At 49.2% G+C, this 20,801-nt stretch overlaps 2 protein-coding genes across 2 annotated transcripts in view; one reads left to right on the top strand and one right to left on the bottom strand.

Annotated features, from left to right (window-relative positions):
* Positions 1-20,801, top strand: part of LOC119436311 (amiloride-sensitive sodium channel subunit beta) — a 71,811-nt gene that overhangs the window by 47,447 nt on the left and 3,563 nt on the right. The window lies entirely within an intron of this gene.
* Positions 18,352-20,801, bottom strand: part of LOC119436612 (uncharacterized) — a 41,864-nt gene continuing 39,414 nt past the window's right edge. Inside the window, exon 7 of the mRNA XM_037703518.2 lies at positions 18,352-18,501. Coding sequence (XP_037559446.1) covers positions 18,428-18,501 — 74 coding nt within the window. The 3' untranslated portion in view covers positions 18,352-18,427. The remainder of the gene's footprint in view (positions 18,502-20,801) is intronic.

Below are 20,801 nucleotides of genomic sequence, written 5' to 3'. Positions count from 1 at the left end.
ACAAGCACACACACACGCACATACACGCGCACGCACACACATACACACAATTACAAAATAGGAGTTACGGGCATTAACTTATAACTTACATACATTTGAAAACTAAAGCGCACGCAAAAGCACAAAAAAGCTTTGTCACGGCACGAAGATTCAACAAAAAAGTTCAGCGACTTACTATATGCACAGGTATAGGTGCTCTGTATTAAACTGAACGAAGAGTCCGGCTGTGCAAAGGGCATTAAAATCTCCATGCAACTTCACCCACAAATATAAGGAAAGCTGTAAGACTCACCTCGCAAAGAACGACGTGCTTAGAAGAGGCGAAATCCTTACTCCCGATGTTATGGAGCCACTGCTCCGGCGCACGACATTCCGTTTTCCTCGGGGGAAAGAAAGTAATGCTAGCCCTTTCTCTGACCTGCTGCTGCATTGAAACGCGCAGCAGCAAGGCATTTCCACGGAGAACGAAGCTCAGATGCCTACGGAAACACGGGGAAAGGAAACGCATGTTCGGAGCGGCAGGGTGACCACCGTTTCGAAGGCGCATGGCGGGCGGGAGGAACTAAAAGCGCGCGAAAGAAAGTTTCGCGTCGTTTTCGTGACGTCAGCGTCACCTGACAGGATCGCATCGCGCGCCGCAGCCATTCAGCGTGATGATGATAAGTGGTTCTTGAGGGAAAGGGAAAGGTTGGCGCTATCTTCTGCAGCCCTTGAGGGAGCACGGCTCAGCGCCAACCATTCAGCGTGGCGGATGCGCTGGCTCCGCGAAAGAGGAGGAGAAAAAGAGGTTGACGGCTCCGGCGAGCGTTGCGGCGTAGATCAAAGAGAGGTGCTGACACTCCGGACGACGACCCGTTCTGATCCATGTGCTCCCGCTGTATCGACCTCCAATGCCGGATTTCGAATAGATTTCGACCACGCCAAGTGCTGTGAGTGATACTAATTGATTTACTACCGCAACGCGATCACGCCGATACTCGAAAAACATCCGTGCGTCGATTTTACGTCAAATTATCGCCTCTTGAAGATCCAAGGTGACGGCTGCCCGGCCAAGCCTAACCGAACGGGAGCGATCACAGTGTCGGCGGCTGGCCGCCCGCTGTAGCCGAGAGACATCTGTTGAGAGATAATCCTTGGCAAGGCCAAAATGGACTCCATCAAAACCGCCCTGGTCGACGCAGACCCTGAAAACACCCAAACCTCCGAAAGAATGGAAATCAACGCCGCAATCGAAGGTGAAAGCAACGATACTGACGGCAATGGGGGAGACTGGTTTACGGTTGCCCGTAAACGCCGATGCGATGCCAGCCATCCAACAACTACGACGGGAGAATCCAAACCAGACCGCGCTCCCAACCAGGCACACGAACGAAAACCACGACTCCCACCACTTCCACCGTCTGACTACAAGATCGTCTTCCGTCCACGAGACGGCCTCGACTTCAGCCAATGGCAATCGCATCGCGTCGCCCGAGCGGTGCGTCAGGCTGCCCACATTACTGCAACCGAATCTGACGCACTCACACTGAGAATCCGCAACGAACAGAACCTGGCAGTGGCAAGTACGCCAAAGGAGGAGCTGGCGGAACGCATCAGACGGATCACTACCCTTCAACTTGGTGGGAAGGAGTACCAAGTATACGCATACGTGGCAGCCCCCGACATGTCCTGCAAGGGAGTTGCCACTGGGATCGACAGTGAAACTCACCCGGACGAACTAATGGCTAATCTACGCTCCCCGCAAGCACCGATTCTCTTTGCACGCATGCTCGGAAAGTCGACGGCTGCTCTCATCACCTTCGACGGGCTGGAAGTCCCAAGAACAATTTATATTATGGTGGAGAGCTCCTATGTCGACCCTACCGACCGCTATCTCAGGTATGCAGCATATGCCTGAAAACCGGGCACAGGGCGGACATCTGTCCCACGCCGGAGAGTGCCCGGTGCAAAAACTGCGGACACGAAAACCCATCGGAGGACCACCAATGCCAACCGAAGTGTGTGCTGTGTGAAGGCGATCACCCGGTTACGAACCCAAGCTGTCCAGCCAGGCAGCGCAAGCCCTTCAACAAATCACACTTCTTACGTAACGCCGGCTACACCAGTGACGCCAACAACGTTCCCACCACCACCAACCCTGGGACTAGCACCGATCAACCAAAAACTCCCGGGTCAAAATCGCCGCCAGCTTCCACGGAGACGAACGTAGACAGAGGCCGATCACCCCGAAGATCAACGGACTCAAAGAAACGAGATAAATCCAGGGACGCATCCACATCCAGATCACAAAGCCTACCACGTACAAAGACACCCCGACATGAACGGCATGAAGCAGCTGCAAACGAGCAAGGGGCGGAATCACGGTCAACCATCGACATGCTGGAGAAGAGCGAGAGGAAAGCGGTCACGAAGGGCCCTGGTACGAATCCGCCGAAGGTGAGCTGGGCTGAGCGGCTTTCAAATCCTTCCCCCTTACCTTCTCCCACTGCCACTAATTTTCCACCCCTTACAACATGCACACACAATACTCATACAGGGCAGGTGGCTCTCACAAATAACTTCACTACCAACGCCCAGGTGCAGGAAATGATTAATGACATAGCCCAAACGCTTAGGCAAGAGATGCGAACATTAGTAAACGAAATGGCAATCACTCTTCGACAGGAATTACACCAGTTAAAACACGAGTTTCAACAAGATAGAGAGCGCCTGAGCAACGAAATGCAACGGGACAGGAACTCAAGGAGAGTTTATCGCAAGATAGGCTGGGAATAAAGGAAGAAATCAAAAGCACCCTGCAACAGGTGTTCATTGAGCTAACCCAAGAATTTAGACAACAAATTCGCGAGGAAGTTACTCAGACGGTCGTCCACAACGCCACCCCCAACCGCACCCGTGTTAGTCCGCTCGAGGCAAGAGAAGATATCCGGGCGCATCCTTACGCACGCCCTTCATCTCAGGCCAGCTTACAATAAAAGATGGCTAGACAACAAAATGTCGCGCAAACACAACCCATCAAAATTTGGCAATGGAACTGCCGCAGTTTCTGCCGGAAACGTGGAAATCTAACGCCGTTCATACACGCACAGACACACACACCAGACATATTGGCACTACAAGAAACATACATTGAACCTAAACTGACTGGATACAATACTTTTGCGTACAAAGAACACCACAATGGTCCGATTAAAACAGCGACATTAGTGTCAAAGAGGTTAACCGCAATCGACCACACCCTCAGCTCCGAACGCATACCGCACGTACTCATCGAAATCATTCCCGTAGACAGGAAAGAGCCTAGCTTCTTTGTCCTCAACATCTATAGTGCCCCTAAAGAACGGGCAGACTGTTTCGATGGGCTCTTCAAACACGCACTAAAGGAAGCAAAGCAACGTTTGCTTATTGTAGGGGACTTCAACGCAGCACACCCAACGTGGGGTTACAAGACCGCTAATCCAAAGGGTCGACGGCTAGCACTGACGATAGCACAACTAGGCTTGACCATACTTACAGACGCAGCCCACCCAACGAGAATAGGCAACAGTGTCAGTCGAGACACCTGCCCCGACCTTACGCTGATCAAAGACATCAGGTACCAGGGATGGCACAACCTCGATGAGACCCTCGGTAGTGACCACAATATAATAGAAACGCATCTAATAACACCGCGAACAAAAATTAAAGAACGTAAAATACGAATGACGGATTGGGACAAGTTCCGACAGCGGCGCAAGCAAGAAAGCACCAACGAAACCTACGAAGGCAGCTTGAAACCAGAAACTCTGCAGGAATGGATCCGACAAATTCAGACAGACTTCCGTGCGACAATGAAAATCATCGACACGTCACCAGAACATCCCGATGTCGACAGGCACCTATTACACCTTTGGGAGGCTCGCCATTGCCTGCAAAAAAGGTGGAAAAAGCAAAAGCACAATCGCAAGCTCAGGCAGCGGATATCCGCCTTAACAGCCCAGGCGGAAAGTTACGCAACCGAACTAACGCGAAACAATTGGAAGAACCTATGTAATCAAATGCAGGGTACCTTGGGCACCGCCAAAACGTGGGTACTGCTTAGAAATCTCATCGACCCCAATCAATCCAAAGCAACGAGCAGCAAAACCCTTCAAAAAATCTTGAGACAGACACCTGGGACTGATGCGGCCATAATACAACAGCTAAAAGACACTTACATATATAGGTACAGGCCCCAAACCAACTTACATAGATTATCCGCATGCGGAGCCTTCGGAATTAGACAAAGACATCACACCACATGAAGTTAGAGCGGCACTGCATCGAATAGTACGCAACACCGCCCCGGGAGCAGACGGAATACAGTACCGGCTTTTAAAAAACCTCGACGACAGATCGATAAAAGAACTTACAGATTATTTTCAGTACCACTGGCTAGAGGGCACGCTGCCGCAAGAATGGTGGCACGCCGATATTACACTGATCATTGATGCCAAAACCAGGCAAGCAGCCCTCTCTAAACCAACTGAGACCCATCTCGCTCACATCATGCATAGGAAAGTTATTTAAAAACGTCGTCCTGGCAAGACTTCAGCCGTACCTAGAAGAGCAAGCTTTATTGCCGCACACAATGTTCGGTTTTCGACTGGGGCTATCCACTCAAGACGTACTACTGCAAATTAAGGAAGAGCTAATTGACCATATCAGCACTCAACAAAGCAAAGCCATCCTTGCGTTAGACCTGAAAGGCGCGTTTGATAACGTAGCTCATGACCTCATACTCACCAATCTAGCGGCAACAAAGTGTGGCCGACGACTATACAATTACGTCCGGGCGTTTCTTAAAGATCGCACTGCGACTATAGGCATCGGAAATATACGTTCGGACTCTTTCCCTCTTGCGGGAAAAGGCACGCCACAAGGGTCAGTGCTTTCCCCCGTGCTATTTAACATAGCTATGAGCAGACTACCTGCACTACTAGATGGCATACCGGGAATTAGGCATGCGCTTTATGCTGATGATATCACCATCTGAGCCACCAGTGGCTCAGATGGTGAAATACAGGACGCACTACAAGCAGCAGCCGATGTCACCCAGAAATATGCACGGGCAGGGGGACTTACGTGCGCAGCTCAAAAGTCAGAACTGCTTATAGTAAAAAAACTCCAAAGGAAACATCACCTACCGCCTGACATCACGGTGACTATCGAGGGTGAACCTGTAAATAAGGTGAACAAATTACGCTTACTAGGACTCCATGTTCAAGCCAATGCGAAAGCGACATATACCCTGACGCTACTGAAGAAACAGATTAATCAAGTAGTGCACATGATCCGGCGGGTCACGAACCGCCGCCACGGCCTAAAGGAATCCGACGTCATGTGCATCATACACGCTTTAATCGTAAGCCGCATTACCTATCACGCACCTTACCACCGACTCACCCAAAACCAAACAAACCAGCTACACACACTCATACGAACAGCGGTGAAAACGGCGACAGGCCTTCCTATCTACACCTCAACAGCTAGACTATTACAACTTGGTTTGCATAACACCATGGCCGAATTAATCGAAGCCCAGAAAGTCGGTCAGATCGAACGACTGAAACGTACATCGACAGGAAGGCACGTACTCAGACAATTACGTTACCCAACATCAGAGTTTGCCCCACGAGAGCCCCTGTCAATCGCCCCAGACATCAAAGAAAACATTACAGTGGCCCCCATACCTCGGAATATGCACTCCGAACACCATAAAGGCAGGCGCACTGCACGTGCAATGGCACTGTACCGAGCATAGGGCAACGACCTCGACACCTTCTATACAGACGCCGCGTGCTACCCCGACATTACAGCCAAAGTGGTAGCGGTGGCCGACTGGAGGGGCGAAGAACTATTATCAGCCACAATACGCACTGACAACTGCACGGAAGCCGAAGAATGTGCCATAGCCCTCGCCATCAGCGCTCAACCCCCAGATAAGATCATACATATTCTTACAGATTCCCAGCAAGCATGTCGAAACTACGCACAAGGACGGATTTCACCGATCGCTCATAAAATTCTACACAAGAAGCAAAACATTCCACTAGTTCACCTAGTCTGGACACCTGGGTATGCGTCTCTCCCTGGCAATGAGCGCGTTCATGCGGCAGCCCGAGGCCTAACCCTCCAGGCACCGGTGGAAGGCCAGTCCAACCCAGACAAGGTGGAAACGATACCGCTTACATACACGCATATACTACAACACCACAGACTATCCCGTAGAACATTCCCTCCACCACACGTGAAGCTAAACCGTGCAGATGCAGCCGCTTGGCGCCAGCTCCAAACTAGTACGTTCCCCAGCCTTGCTCTCCGCCACACTTTTTACCCTAGCCAGTACCCCGACAAATGTCCTTTCTGTGGTGGTCACCAAACCTCTACCATTCTACGTGGGAATGCTCCAAACCACCCGGCTTACCTAGAATACCCAACCCCTCCCCATCCCAGTGGGAAGCCGCTCTTTCCAGCACAGCCTTCGACGACCAGCGATGCCTGATCGACCGGGCCAGCCGGATAGCAGCAGCAAATGGGGCCCTGGACTGAGGGCTCCACCCTCTGGGACTTCGTTGTAAAACAAAGTTTCTACTACTACTACTACTACTACTACTACTACTACTACTACTACTACTACTGACACTCCCCACAGCGCGCGCAAAAGCGCCGCCCGATCGCGTCTTGATTATGTTCGGCTCGGTTACAGCTCGGTCGGCGCCGTCGTAGAGGGCGCTGCGAAATGCGGTCCCAGCCTCGGTGGCAAGCGCGTGCTGCCGCTGCTGCGTCCTACTGCTTGCATGTGCGGCCGCGCTGTTTTGAAGGCACGCGCTTTTTGTTCGCGTGCGTTTCATGAACTTGTGCTTGGGTATTGTCGCCACGGGCCCTCGACAAAGGTGGCTGCGGCCTTCTGAGGGGCGTTTGAAATGGGTAGAAAGTGCTTCGTTTCGAACTGCAATTCTGGATACCGGACTTGTGCGGAACGTGTCTTTATTCAAAGCGCCGTCCGACAGCGGTCGTCTAGAGTAGTGGCGCCGTGCAAATCTGAGGGAAGACCGAACTCTAATGCCTACCGACCATGTCTGCAGCCAAGCATTTTTTAGAGGATATGATATTGACGGCATGTTACTGTCACAGACCCCGTGAACGAGGCGCAGACGCCGGACCAAATTCCAAAGCCAACTTATCAGCTTCCGAAAATAATCCCACGAAAGCAAGGACAATTAAGAATGGGCCCTCTGGTACGCCAGCGAACGCCGGTTGCTGCCCAAAGACCGAGTCAGAGCCCAGAGTTGAGTTGTCAAAACACAACAAAATATATTCTTCACACAAGGCAGTTACACACACACTTGCACACTTAGGCTAGACACAACACAATACAAATCAGATGGGTATTCACACAACACAGGCAAAATAATTAACGACAATCACTAAGAGTCCAACAAGTAAAATACAAAATGAAAAGGAACACTAAGTGTCCAATCGTATTCACCCGTGTTGGTCTTCGAGTCAGACGATCTCGGCGTAGCTCAGGACAAATCTCGAAGGAACTTCTTCCGGAAATGCAGACGCTCGATGAACTCGTCGACTAGCTTGTCGGAGAATCCCCTTTTTCCACAGACGCTCGGTCTTCACGTTATATCAATTCACCGGTGCGGACTGAACTCCACTGAACTCTTCTGATGCTCGCACGGCGGTTATATAGCTTCCACAGGCGTTCTCGAACGTTCCTATCGGAGCCGTGATCTCGTAGCATGGCCAAAGCCTGGGAATCTTTTAGTCTTTTAGTCTAAGACTACGCCAGCGACCGCCGCCGTCGGAGCGTCGTGGAGAGGGGGGGGGGGGGTGATCACTCATCATGTTGGCGCACGCTCACGCTGTAGCAATCTCTCTCGACTCGCCGGGTGAGAAGGTGTCCCGGCGCGCGCGTGTGCTCTCTCTCTCTCTCTCTCTCTCCGGTTACCGTCGCTTCGTCCATGCCACGGTGTAAGAATAATAGTGGTCCATGCTCTTCCAGAAGTCCAGGCGCCGTTTGTCACGTCGCTGTTTGAGGCATATGCGCTCTCCCCCTCGGTTGAAGTTGCCGTGGGGCCGGCGTGTTCTTTCGCTGGCTTGCGCGGCGCGCGCTTTGATTAAGCGCTCTTTTGTGACAATTACGCGGAGCTCGATAAAAAAAAGTGCTACTTGCCGCGCCAAAGAGCCCTGTTCTGTCAGCAAATGCAGTTCGAACCTTATTTCCGAACTGTCCAAAGAACCTCACACGGTCAAATAAGCCTCCAAAGCCGCTGCGGAAGAGAGAACCTCCTGTGTGCCACAAAAACTGCTGTGTGCCACAGCAGTTCGTGCAAATTTTGCTGCATGTATATGATATATACTGGGTGTCCTAACTATCATGCAGCAAGATTTTAAAATATGCGACTGTCCCGTAGCTGGACAGAACCAAGTTAATGTTGTCTGCCGTCGCTTGGAGATACTCAGATTATTTTTTTGCAATCCGCCTAATTACATAATTATTTTCATAATTGATTAATCAAATTTTCTAATGCTATAATTTAGATAAAAATTAAGTGTGAACGAGAGAAGTGCACGGTAACATGGAAAATTCCCGATAAAGCTTTCTGTTGGTCAATACGTGATACATAAGAGTGTTTTCCGAGCGTGAAAGAAACCCGTGAATACACGCAAAATTGCCGCGCGACTGGCCGCTCGAGGCACTTTGCGTGTATTCGTGGGCTTCTTTCACGCTCGGAAATACACTTCTACGTAGCGCGTATTGAACAATAGAAAGCTGTATCGGGAGTCTTTCATGTTGCTCTACAATTTTGTCATTGACACATTTAATCTAATTGTAATATTTGAGAAGCTGATTAATTAATAAGACGAATTATGTAATTAGGCGGAATTAAAAAAATAATCTGAGTATCTCAAAGGGACGGCAAACAACATATTATCTTGGTTCTGTCAGACAAGAACACACTGGGCCCAGCCAGACGCTCGTCACGTCCGCCTTAAAAGGCTGGATCCCGATTTGCAATTATGCAATTGCATGCCTGATACACAGACTGCGATTAGGCGTCGCTTTCACGTGCAAATACTTGCACATCATTGGACGGACAGACTGCCCGGACTGTTCAGTGTGTGGTGTTGTAGAGACTCTAGACCATGTGCTCGTGGTGTGCCCTGAATATGCACGCGAAAGACTGACACTGGCAGCTACCTTGAGGCATTTATACAATAGACCACTGTCGGAGGACCTCTTGCGAGGCGCATGGCACAGAGTTGGCAGATGATAGAGGCAATGCGTGCTATTTCACGTTTCTTAGGCGACACGGGCCTGGACTCACGATTGTGATAACATTTATGCAATGTGTCCTTTCACCTCGTTCCTCCATTATCATCCCCCATTGTGACCCTCTTTCTTCCCCTGTTCCCCTTCCCTTACGTAGAGTAGCAGGCCAGATGCTCCATTTTCCGGCCGACCTCTCTACATTTTCCAAGCATTAAACTACTTCTTCTTCTTTTTTTTGTGCATATTTTTAAATCTTTGTGCACCCCGTATAATACGGCTGTTTTCTTTGCAGATATGTGTGCCTGATTTTCAAATGTGTTCCATCCCTACTGAATTTATTTTACAATGCGCGCGCGATGTATATTACACGCTTGCATGTTTTTATTCAACATTTTTGCATTGTGGAAGTGCTTGAGAGCGTAAGCTTCTGGGATGGTTATCCTCTATTAAAATTATCGAGCTGCTTCATGCACAATTTTTTTCGTATTGTGTCTTTGCAAAATAAAAAATAACAAGTCTATGAGATTATTGTGTGGCAGGTGCAAGTGTATTTGTGGACAGGCTGTAGCATGCATTGTCAAATATGCTTACATTGGTACATTCTCATATGTAATTTAAGAAAAAAGAAAGTCACCTCTTTTTTTTTTTTTTTAGATCCTGCAAGAGTCACTCAGTCCTCAATGAACGAAAGCAAAATGAATAATATACACAGTCTATGTTAAGTGGAATTGCAATAAAAAAGCTGTTTTCTCAGGTTGTATTAGCGATGCTGTAATCAAAGATAACACGCCTGCCTTCCTCCCGCCTAATAAATTCCCATTTGAAAGACTTTTTCATAGCTGATGTGCATTCTCATCATAAGTTCTAGCCATGAATAGCCACTTTGCTCTAGTGCGTCCGCTCTAAGCTTGCGCCATTTCATTTCTTAATTTATATCGCGGTCACACTGAATTCGCGCAACGATGCTTAAAACACAGGATGCTTAAATAAGGGCTGACAGCCGCAGAGCAGCGGATGTCAGCCCTTATAGTTACTGTCGAAGTACTCTTTTCGCCCTTCTTAATTGTAGAATCGATGACAAACATGATCAAATATACATGCAAGACTGAACAATCGCTCTCTAACTTTCTGTAAAATTTATGGTGAGTGTTGGTCATTTTCTTAAATCAATTAACCAAATTCGTTATAGCATCAAGAGAAGCGCGAAACGGCGCGCTAGGCTCATCAAGTCGTGAGCCCAATTATGAGAAGCGCTCCTGATGTGTTTGTCCGGATGCACTGCACCAACAGCTGTGGCAGTAAAAATAATATGGCCCCACCCTCCTAAAGAGCGCGTAAAAAATAACTTTGTTCTTTTACCCTATCATTTACAAAAAAAAATGCTAAGTCGTTTATGTGCTGACAAGCTTGTTTCTGTTTATGCATATTGACTAACCAGGCTGTTCACAAGCTGTAGGCAAAAGCAGCCGGAAAATGCTTCAGTTAGTGAAACGCACTTTCCCTCGACGTCGCCGCCTCGGGTGCTCGGTCGCCTGCGTTAGTGAAGTGTATTTCACAGCAAAGCTAAAGTCCCTATATAAGAAAAGTACCGCCATCCTTTGATAAACGCCGCTTCTCTCTCTCCTGTACCTCCGATTGGACGATGATAGCGCGCGCTTTTCACTTCTTTATATTTTCTTTTTTTCCGCCTCAGAGCCATGTTGAAAGTCCTCTGCGCAGCCGCAGTCGCCGGCGGCGGCGCGCGCCCGGCCTGGAAGCTTCAACGTGGACTTTCTAGGTGCGCCACCGTCGACTTGGCTTTCGCAAGCAAAAAGTAAAGAAAAAAAGCAAGCGCTTTAGGAGAGGAGGCGGCGGAGGAAAGAGTAGATGGCAGTACTTTGCTTATAGGGACTTTAAGCAAAGCAAGAGCGGCGCGCTCCCCCGTGGTAGCAGACGACGCGAAGCACCTCCTCTAGGCACATATTTGTGACCTGAACTTCACGCTCGCCATGATCTCTAAACTGCGCATGCGCGAAAAAAAAAAAACTGCACTTAGGGATTTCTGTTCCTTAAAGATTCGCCTGTGTCTAGGTACTACTGAGGAGTTGTCGCTCGTTGAATATCTGACTTTGCTTAGGTACTACGGCGGAGAACTTCGTTTACTCATTTTGTATGTGTTTGTCCCTAGGCTAGCCGGCATGTGCGTTTGCGGTCTCGTCTCACCCAGGGGCGTAGCCAGGGGGGGGGGGGGTTCAACCCCCCCCCCCCCCGAAATTTTTTCCGTACCCCTCCCCCGCCCACTTACCAACCCTTTGTTCTCGTCGCTTCGCGCTGACATAATTCAAGAAACCGGTGCTACTATTACAATTTCATTCCTGGGCGCTTCCGTTCGGGTTGGTAATTTACAGCGAATCATGTCTGCATATGGAAAAAAGTGACACGGTGTTTCTCAAGGCTTTGACACTCTGTGAGGTTTTGGACGAGAATGTGGCGGCCGTATTCTGAAGCAACAAATGCGCAACAAATGTAGCAACAAATGCGGCAGCCGCATTTTATATGAAGGCGAAAATGCTCGAGGCCGGTTTACTTAGATTTAGGTGCACGTTAACGACCCCAGGTGGTCGAAATTTCCGGTATACATTTCCGCCGCTTCCCTTCAGGTGCCGGTTAGGCCGCGCTCGCGCAGGATCTTAGGCTACGTTCACACTTGGTCTCGAAGCTGTCGGACGCGGCAAATCTTGCAAAATCCGCCCGCCTAGGCGGCAGAACAGGCAGAAAGGCAGGCGGCGAGCCAAATCGGTCTCATAGACCGATTTCTTCGCCATGGCGAAGCGGAAACGTGGCGGAAAGTCGTTCTGCTTGCCCGGAAGCTACACTAGCATGTAAACATGGCACCAAAAGTGTGGGCTGTAATGCTGATCGACGCGATCAAGAACCACCCTTCGCTATACGACAAGAGTGGTACTAAAACGTACTGTCAGCAACACTCGCGATAGTATTCAACGTCGCGCGACCGGAGGTACGGCAACGAAGCCTTGGCGTGACTCAACTTCTCGCGCTTTTGCAAAGCCAGGCGAACCCACCACCGCCGTTTCCGAGGTGTCCGCTTCTTCCGTTTATTCATTGTCCATTTCTAGAAAACAAGTAGGTAGAAGTATAAAAGCCATTTCTTCTTCCACTTCCATGGCAGACAATAGTTAGACATACTCCTCGTTCGCGCTCCATAATTCTCCTCTCACGTGCACGGTATGTTGCGGAAGTCGCGGGGTGCTTTTCTCGTCGCGACGATAGATTGGGAGCGTAGGTCTCGCGTAGGACGCATAGGCTTTGGCGAGCCCCAACACAAGGGCCATCCCGGGTTTTGGCTGTGGTGTTCCCGTTGCCGCTTTGGTGTCCTGGAGGCGCCGACAATAATACGAAATGATGAAATGGTATTACAACTTGTAAATAAAAGCTAATAAAGAAATATAATCACGCCTAGGCACCAACCTGTGACTCAGCGGTACCGCGCCCGTGTGAGGAGAATCACGGAACGCCAACGAGGAATTTACCGAAGGTCGCAGATGACACGCGAAGTTGCGCAAAATGATCACTTTTGATGACGGGTGGGCCAATGAATGAACATACCGCTCGAAATAATGCGATAATGAGCGCCACCACGCCGACAAATGTCCGCTGACTAGATGGATGTGGACGAAAGCGGCAGCGGCGGCCGCGGCGGGAGCAAAACAAATGTGAACAACTTGGACATGCGCGGAAAAGTTTTCCGGCCGCTTTGGCCTTTCCGTCCGCTTGCCGCTTCCCAAGTGTGAACGTAGCAGTCTGCGCGCGAAACGTCTCTTGTTTGCGATTGCGCCCCTACGGAAGGCTGGTAGTTACTGTTGTGTTGTTGAATCCCAAACCAGCAATTACGGAAGGCTGGTAGTTGCTGTTGTGTTGTGGAATCCCAAACCAGCAATGTACACACGAAGGGGTTGATGCCAGCAGTGAAATTCCACCGACTCACAACAGAATGCATGGAACAGACAGCCGACAAGCATGGATTACTGCTGTGCGCAGTACAGCGAAGTAAACTCTTGTTACAGGCGCTGACAGTTCTCGTCGGAGTTCACGCGTCCTGAGAAATTTTTTATGTGCACTATGCACTGAACAAGACCGGAGTTCATTCATGCATCACTAGTACACTAATCAGTCGAGATTCGGTGAGGTACAAGGCCGCTTCCTGTTGGCACCGGTGTAAGTGAAGCAGAAATGAGTTGCACGTACTACTTAAAATGCGTACACATGCCATATCTATGCTGTGCGGTGAAATATTCTGTACAATTCCGAATCTGTTGACGTAAAGACAAATGACGGCTGCACGCTCGCACACAGCGGAAGACTCAGCGGCCCATTCACTTGTCGCAGGGAGCAGGGCGACGAAAGCTTCGAAAAAAATAAATAAAAAACCTTGCGCCTTTTTGGCGCGTATTTAAGTTTTCTAGCGCAATGACGCAGCGAACAAGCTATTGCTATGGGAGTAGGTATAGCCTAGGTGGTCACACGTGCATTTTTACGTGTATAGCCGTCCTTGACTTGTGAAACGCACTTCGCCCCGACGAGGACGACGCTATCTACGCTTAACGGAGATTAACAATTAATGATGTCTTCTCCGATCGGGCGGGTCGTCTCAATGATGCGTTTTCGAAGATTCGTCCATTCAGTGGCGCGATGAGAGACCGTTGCTCCAAACGCCCACTGTACCTGTCGTACTTACTGTATTTTACTGAGCTTGCTTTACTTTTTACTTAATTTCCCCACAAGCACACGCGAGCGGGGGGGGATTACGGAACCAGTAATTAAAAGGGTTGCTGCGGGCGAGAACGTCAATGACATACAGGGTGTCCCAGCTATCACGCAGCACGATTTAAAAAAAAAAAAAAAAGGAGGAACGGCGTTACGCGAAGCAAACCTAGTGCGTATTGTTTCCACTACAGTGGAGTAACCACCAGTAATTTTTACGTTACTGAGATTTAATTAGGTAACTGGCGCCATGTCTTTGATATGCCTGCATAGAGTCTGCTTAAACTACCGGTATGATCGATCACGTCACGTAGAGGAAAGCAGACGCTCCCCCCCCCCCCCCCCTCCCGAAAAAAATTCCTGGCTACGCCCCTGGTCTCACCGTCCCCCCGGGTCATAGAAAACTCCATGCCCCGGGTAGGGGTTGTGCCCGCGGGCCGTTGACGACGCTACACGCCTCGCTGCCGAAAAGCCGCGTCGCTCAAGTTTTCAACGACGAAAGTAGGCACGCTCACAGCGAAAAAAAGGGAACAAGACGGCGGGATGAAGGTGCCCGTGTGTTGAGGTGACAACAATGACGCCAACACGGTGTGTGTGTGTGTGTGTGTGTGTGTGTGTGTGTGTGTGTGTGTGTGTGTGTGTTAGTTGCAGTGAAAGTGCGACGATGCGGGCGTTCGCTCTTGGGCAAGCGGATACTGGTCTCGTTTGTGCCCCGGTGCCGGGCGCCAACGCGAAGCGGCGGGGCCAACGCGAAGCTACGCAGCAGCTGCGCTCCGCAACACCCCAAATAAAAAAATACTGCTCCAGTCAGGTAGACTGCTCCCTCCCTGATAGTGAGATTATATTTGAATCATCAAAACAGTGATGCGTTTATTTAGGAATGCCATCGATCCCTTAACAGCAGCCACAGTTGTGCCTAGTCACCACCAGCCCAGCATGTTCTCCGTTCCAACGCCAGCGGCGGGAAGCCAGCATCGCGTAAACAAACCTCAAGTCTCGGAAGCCAACGTTAGGGACAAACGCATACAAAACGAGCAAAGGAAGTTCTCCGCCATAGTACCTAGGCAAAGTCAGATATTCAAGGAGCAAAAGCCCCCAAATTTTCTCTCGTAACACGATTTCGCGCGCAGTGAGCTCCGCTAGGGACGAACAGAGCAAAACCGGCAACTCGACAACTTCTCAGTAGTACCTAGACACAGGCGAATCTTCAAGAAAGAGAAGTCCCTATGTGCAGTTTTTTTTTTTTTTTTTTTTCGCTCATGTGCAGTTTCGAGAGCATGGCGAGCGTGAAGTTCAGGTCTGTCTGTGAGCCTGCGCCGCTTCGCTTCGATACGCGGCCGCGCCGGACCTTCCTTTATACGCCGGACGGACTGGCGCTCCACAGAGCGCGGCCATGAAGTTCCAGTGGCTTTATGAGGCCACGCTGAACCGTGTTCACCCTAAGAGTGGACGACCCTGTACAAAACAGCTGCGTTTCAAGCCTTGTGCCCAGCAAGAACAAATCTATCGGAACTGAGAACACCCGCGAGCGATTAGGCAGAAAATAATCAGATAGTGACCGCACCGAGGCACGTTACTGAGTCAGAAACAGGACAAGCCGCTGCTTCAAAATATTTGTCAAATAAAGAACGAAGAGCAAGAGACACTAATCCTGATTCAATTGATGAGGGAAAAGTTTGGATAGCTTGGAATACATATTTAGCTCCGCTTTTAGAACAAGCACCACAAACGCTGCTCGCGCCGTTTGAGCATAGCTTAATCAGCTCCGAAAGCGCTTTTTCATGTTCTCTGAAGCTGTGGCCAAAGCTTCCTGTCGTCCACCCAGTCACCGTCTACGATATCTCCCGAAACAGTGGTTTGCTAAGTGGCACCGGCGTCATACACATCCATGGTAAACATGGAGGCAAGCGATGGGTGCGTCACCACATGATCAAACATGGCAGCACCCACGGGATCGCTGCGAAGAGGGTCAATGGGCGTCTTGCACTGGAGTTTGAGGTATAGTAGCGGCGCCTGGTGGCGGCGAAAAACGTCATCTGGGTAGTACCAGCTTGGATAGTATTGAGCCCTGGGTGTGGCGAAGCACGTTTCTAGCCCGCGTTTTGCGTCGATTCGCACTTTTTTCTGCCCTGCTTCGAGTGCGAAAAGGCTCGTCACTTCTCACAGACCATGGCGACCAGGCTGCGAGCTGGCCGCAGCCTATAGTTTTACAAAAACGGACTCTCCGTGTGCCGTGGGACGTAATGCTGGAAGCAGAAGACATCGGCGACGCCGATCCGGAGAGACCTAGCTCAGCCTCGAAAAAGCGTCACCGTCGTTATTGCTGCGTCGTGGGCTGCCATGAACAAGACGGCCTGAATCCCAACATCAGATTCTACCGTTTTCCTTCAAGGCCTCACGCTGCGGAGCGTCGGGCGCGCTGGATATCTGCAGTTCGTCGCGCTGGGTAAGCGAAATGGAAGACCGACATAGCAGCAGGCATGGCTGGTGATTCACGATCCGAGACCCGGCCACAGCTACAATTAACAATTCGACCGGTGCGAAGTGGTTAAGTGACCAAGTGCGTGCAAATGACCACAAATGGTCGGGCTGATTCGGTGACAATTCACTACCCCACTACGAGCAGCACAGGTTAGAGAGTTGAATGTGCTCATCCTTGACCTCAAGCCAGCACGTTGAGGCAGCACAGCAAGGTAGTATTGATTACAGCACATCGATGTTCGAGCGCTGTCAATAAAAGCTACATCAAGCGAGCAGTGCACGAGCGCGCGCTGCAGCACGATCCGCACGTACGTACGTTAGTGCGAGCTTATATGCATTGTATCAGTTATTTATCAATTGCTAGACAGATGGCCACTACTGCGCAGGCATAACTACTTGTCTAGCGGCAAGCAGTCAACAAAGATTGCAGGAGACCTGCCGTTTCGCGGCATGTCGAAAGACCGCTGCCGTCGTGGCGCGTACGATCGTGCGCTCGAGCAGTTCGTACACCGCGGCATGCTGAAAGACCGCTGCCGTCGCGGCGCGTACCGTCGTGCGCTCGAGCAGTTCCGTACACATGTCTACTTATCGCTGCTGTGAATTCATTTATAGAAAGCATTTCCTCGCGTTTGTGCGCCTGAATCTAGCAGCGTGCAAACCTTACCTGAAGTTCAACTTCGCAGGAGCGTGACTCGCTTCACTTGCGATTGACACCGCGCGAAAACTTCGCCGCTTATTGCTTGAACGGCGTACACGTATTCGGGTTGCATAATTTCTTGCCTTTACGCAGCATGCCACCCATGGAAAAATCTTAGGCGCCCGATATTCCCTGCAAGCCGTGGTACAACACAACCGAAAGTGGCGGGTCCATATTGTAAACGTGCTTGCCGAAGCAGACGACCGAGCTTGGTACTACCCAGTTTCGGATTGAGGGCGCTTTTTAGCACCATTTTTGCAGCGCCCCCTGGGCAACGCAAGAGCCCCATACCCGCGGACAACTTTCTGCGCCGATAAACCCTATGGTGGCATTGAAGGGAAAGTTACGAAAGCAACGCGCGTACAAGCGTATGAGCGCCCCCGAACATAGTCCCACATTCTCATCCGTATTAGTTGAAGCTGGGGAATAAAAACACAAACATATATTTTACTATAATAACGTAAGACAAAACTACTGCGTGTTTGGGCAAATGCGAAACCGTCGCACGTGGACGCAAGGCCGACTTTCAAGAGACCCAAAGCACTGCAAAGCACCTTCAAGCTCACGTGGTCACTATGTGGTCACACTATGCCGGACTACTTGGCGCAGTAACACGTGTAGACACTCCGCGCCCGCGTGTTTCTATTTGTGCCCAAGCCCAGTGCTCGACTGCTGCGCAGCTCGCGCGTACCATGTCGCCGTAGCGTTTCCCTTCATGGCTACCGAAAGTTGTCCGCGAGTATAGCCAGCGTTGCTAAGGGGCGAGGGTGAACGAAACAGCCTTTAAAACTGTAGGTACGTACCATGTGGAATGTGATCTAAGGTGCAGGCAAGTGGCCAATATAACCAACCCTCTTATGTGGCACTAAGTCACTTACATTTAAGGATTTGGCTATGCCCTTTGTGGAAGCGATTATGCGAAATAAGAGATCCAATTTGTTGAAGTAACTGCCCGAGAAAAGAATGGCCACTGCAGTAAAAGAAAGCATCCGAGAAATGAAATCTTTTATTCATAGACAACCATCTCACAAGTAGAGCTTACCAGGAAGCTTTCTATTAGTGTATTCTATGCATGCGTATTCTAGAACTAAGACAAGATGCATACAGGAGACTGCAAATGGCTTTTATTACAACTATGCAAAGCAAATGAACCCTTTACTCTGGCTGACCAGCCACAATTTCTAGGTTTCCTGGAGCTGTGGGTAGTAGTCCTTGTAGTCATAATGCCTAAATGGCACTTGGTAGCTGATCAATCCTAGTGGGAATGCACAGAAAAAAGAAGAAATACTATGTTACAAATGTCATACTTTAGCATATAAAAGTGTACACAAAAATAACAAAATTATTAGCTTGTCTGAGCCATCACTAGAGCAAGGCCGCGTGCATCAATCACGTGTGTTATATGATGTGGCTAAACATAGAGAGGGCAACTTATTCTGGCACATTTGATCTGAAGCATGTAATCTGCATTCGGCGACTCTCTAATGAATTTCTGCGTGTATTGACCCTTTTCGCGGAGCAGTTTGTTTTAGAGAAACGAGATGGCGCTCACGGCGGCGCGCCATACCTCTCCTCAGCGACCGCGCACGAATACGAAACCACTACCGCATCTACCTTGCTTCTGTGCGATCAGCTGTCGGAAATGCAATTGAGTTTTCGCTAACACACTGTGCTCCAATCATGCTAGATTGAATCATGTGGATTGAAGACGTGTGCAGTAGTTGACTGCAAAAATAGTGACTGGCACGTTAAGGAATAGAATGAATCTGTGTGGCCAAGTTCGCGGACCGCTGCTGCAACTGTCCGAACGTGTTACTGGCACTACAGTGGCTGCCGGCACTTCGTGATGTACGGCTTTCCTCGAGGATACAGAAATTCATTTGCTCATCCGCCAGCCTTGTATCGCTAACCTTAAAAAAAGGGCTTCATCCCCAGAACGTCGGCAAGAGTGAGTACCACTCGTTAAACAATGACAAAGGGAGTAGCGCCGCTTCCTGTCATAGTAAGTTTCGCGCACGTTATCTATACATATCTGTCCCAAATGGCAGGAAAACTTACGCCCACTCTATCGCCGACGTATCAAGAATAAGTGAATGGGTGCACACTTGAATATATGCGCACTGTATACGCACAATAAATGACGGACTACACCTATGGCTCACGAATGGTCGAAGCTGAATGTTTCGTGACGGTCCACAAGAGTAAGCCAGTTACTAGCTGTAAATTTGCTACAAGGTGTTACAATGTACAAAACAGCTACGTTTCAAGCCTTGTGCGCAGCAAGAACAAATCTATCGGTATTGAGCACACCCGGAGCGAGTAGGCAGAAAATAATCAGATAGTGGCCGCACCGAGGAACTTAACTGAGTCAGAAACTGACAAGCCACTGCTTTTTTTTTAAATATTTGCCGAACAAAGAGCAACACACACTAATCCTGATTGAATTCATAATCGGAAAGCTTAGATAGCTTGGAATACATATTTAGCCCCGCTTTTAGAACAAGCACCATATACGTTGCTTGCACCGTTTGGACATAGCTTAATCAGCTCCGAAAGCGCTTTTGCATGTTCTCTGAAGCTGTGATCAAAGCTTCGTGTCGTCCACCTAGTCACCGCCTACGATATCTCCGAAAACAGAGGTTTTCTAAGCCGCGCCGGCGTCATACACTTCCATTGTAAACAAGGAGGCAACAGAGGCAGTTGAGGCAAGCAATGGACGCGTCACCACGTGATCAAACATGGCAGCGCCCACGGGATCGCCGCGAAAAGGGTCAATATAGCGAAATTTATTTACATGTAAGCAAGCCTATAATCCGAGACAATTGAGACATGCTGACAAGCCCATCATAAAAAGAATGATTTTTGCCTACTACACAGTACAAGTTCTTTTCTGCAATTCCAAATCAGGGACATTTAAACTCAAACAAAACAAGACGTTTTGACTAACAATGAGCAGTGATGTACAAATCTGAAGAGAAACTGAGCATGGAATCAAATTTTCATTGGAAAAGCATAGATGGGATTTCAAAAGGGATAAACTTATGATGGAGGTAAGGAAGTAAATATTGGCAAATTGTTTCATTGAAACTCACAGGGTCAGAAAACGATGCTTATCAATTTACTGCAATGTTAAAGCTGAAATTTTTGTTACAAGGGGTCACTTTAATATTATGGGACTTCTGAAAAATGATAAACCCAGAAACGGAGCAAGGAACAAGCCAGGAAAAGAAAATACGATTTTGTGGCCCACTGCGCTCAATGATAAAAAATTGCCAAATATTAAAAGTGTACATAAAAGATATCCAAAACAAAAATGGTTTATTCCATTTATGGCTATGGTGCTTGGTAAACTGTAGTGGGAGCCCTTCCGCTTGTGATATTTACTGCTATATTCAAGAAAAAGCATCAATGCGGGTCCTGGTGCTTCACTTAAAAGACTTCAACACAACTTATTTTGAATTCATACGACTCACATTTAAAAACAAAACAAAAATGTGCTTGCCTTTCACATTAATTTTTAGGTTGACTCTGAGAAGAAGTGGGAGGTGATTATAT

This window comes from Dermacentor silvarum, chromosome 1 (assembly GCF_013339745.2).
Source record: "Dermacentor silvarum isolate Dsil-2018 chromosome 1, BIME_Dsil_1.4, whole genome shotgun sequence".
Lineage (NCBI taxonomy): Eukaryota > Metazoa > Arthropoda > Arachnida > Ixodida > Ixodidae > Dermacentor > Dermacentor silvarum.
This window is presented reverse-complemented; position numbering and strand designations above follow the sequence as displayed.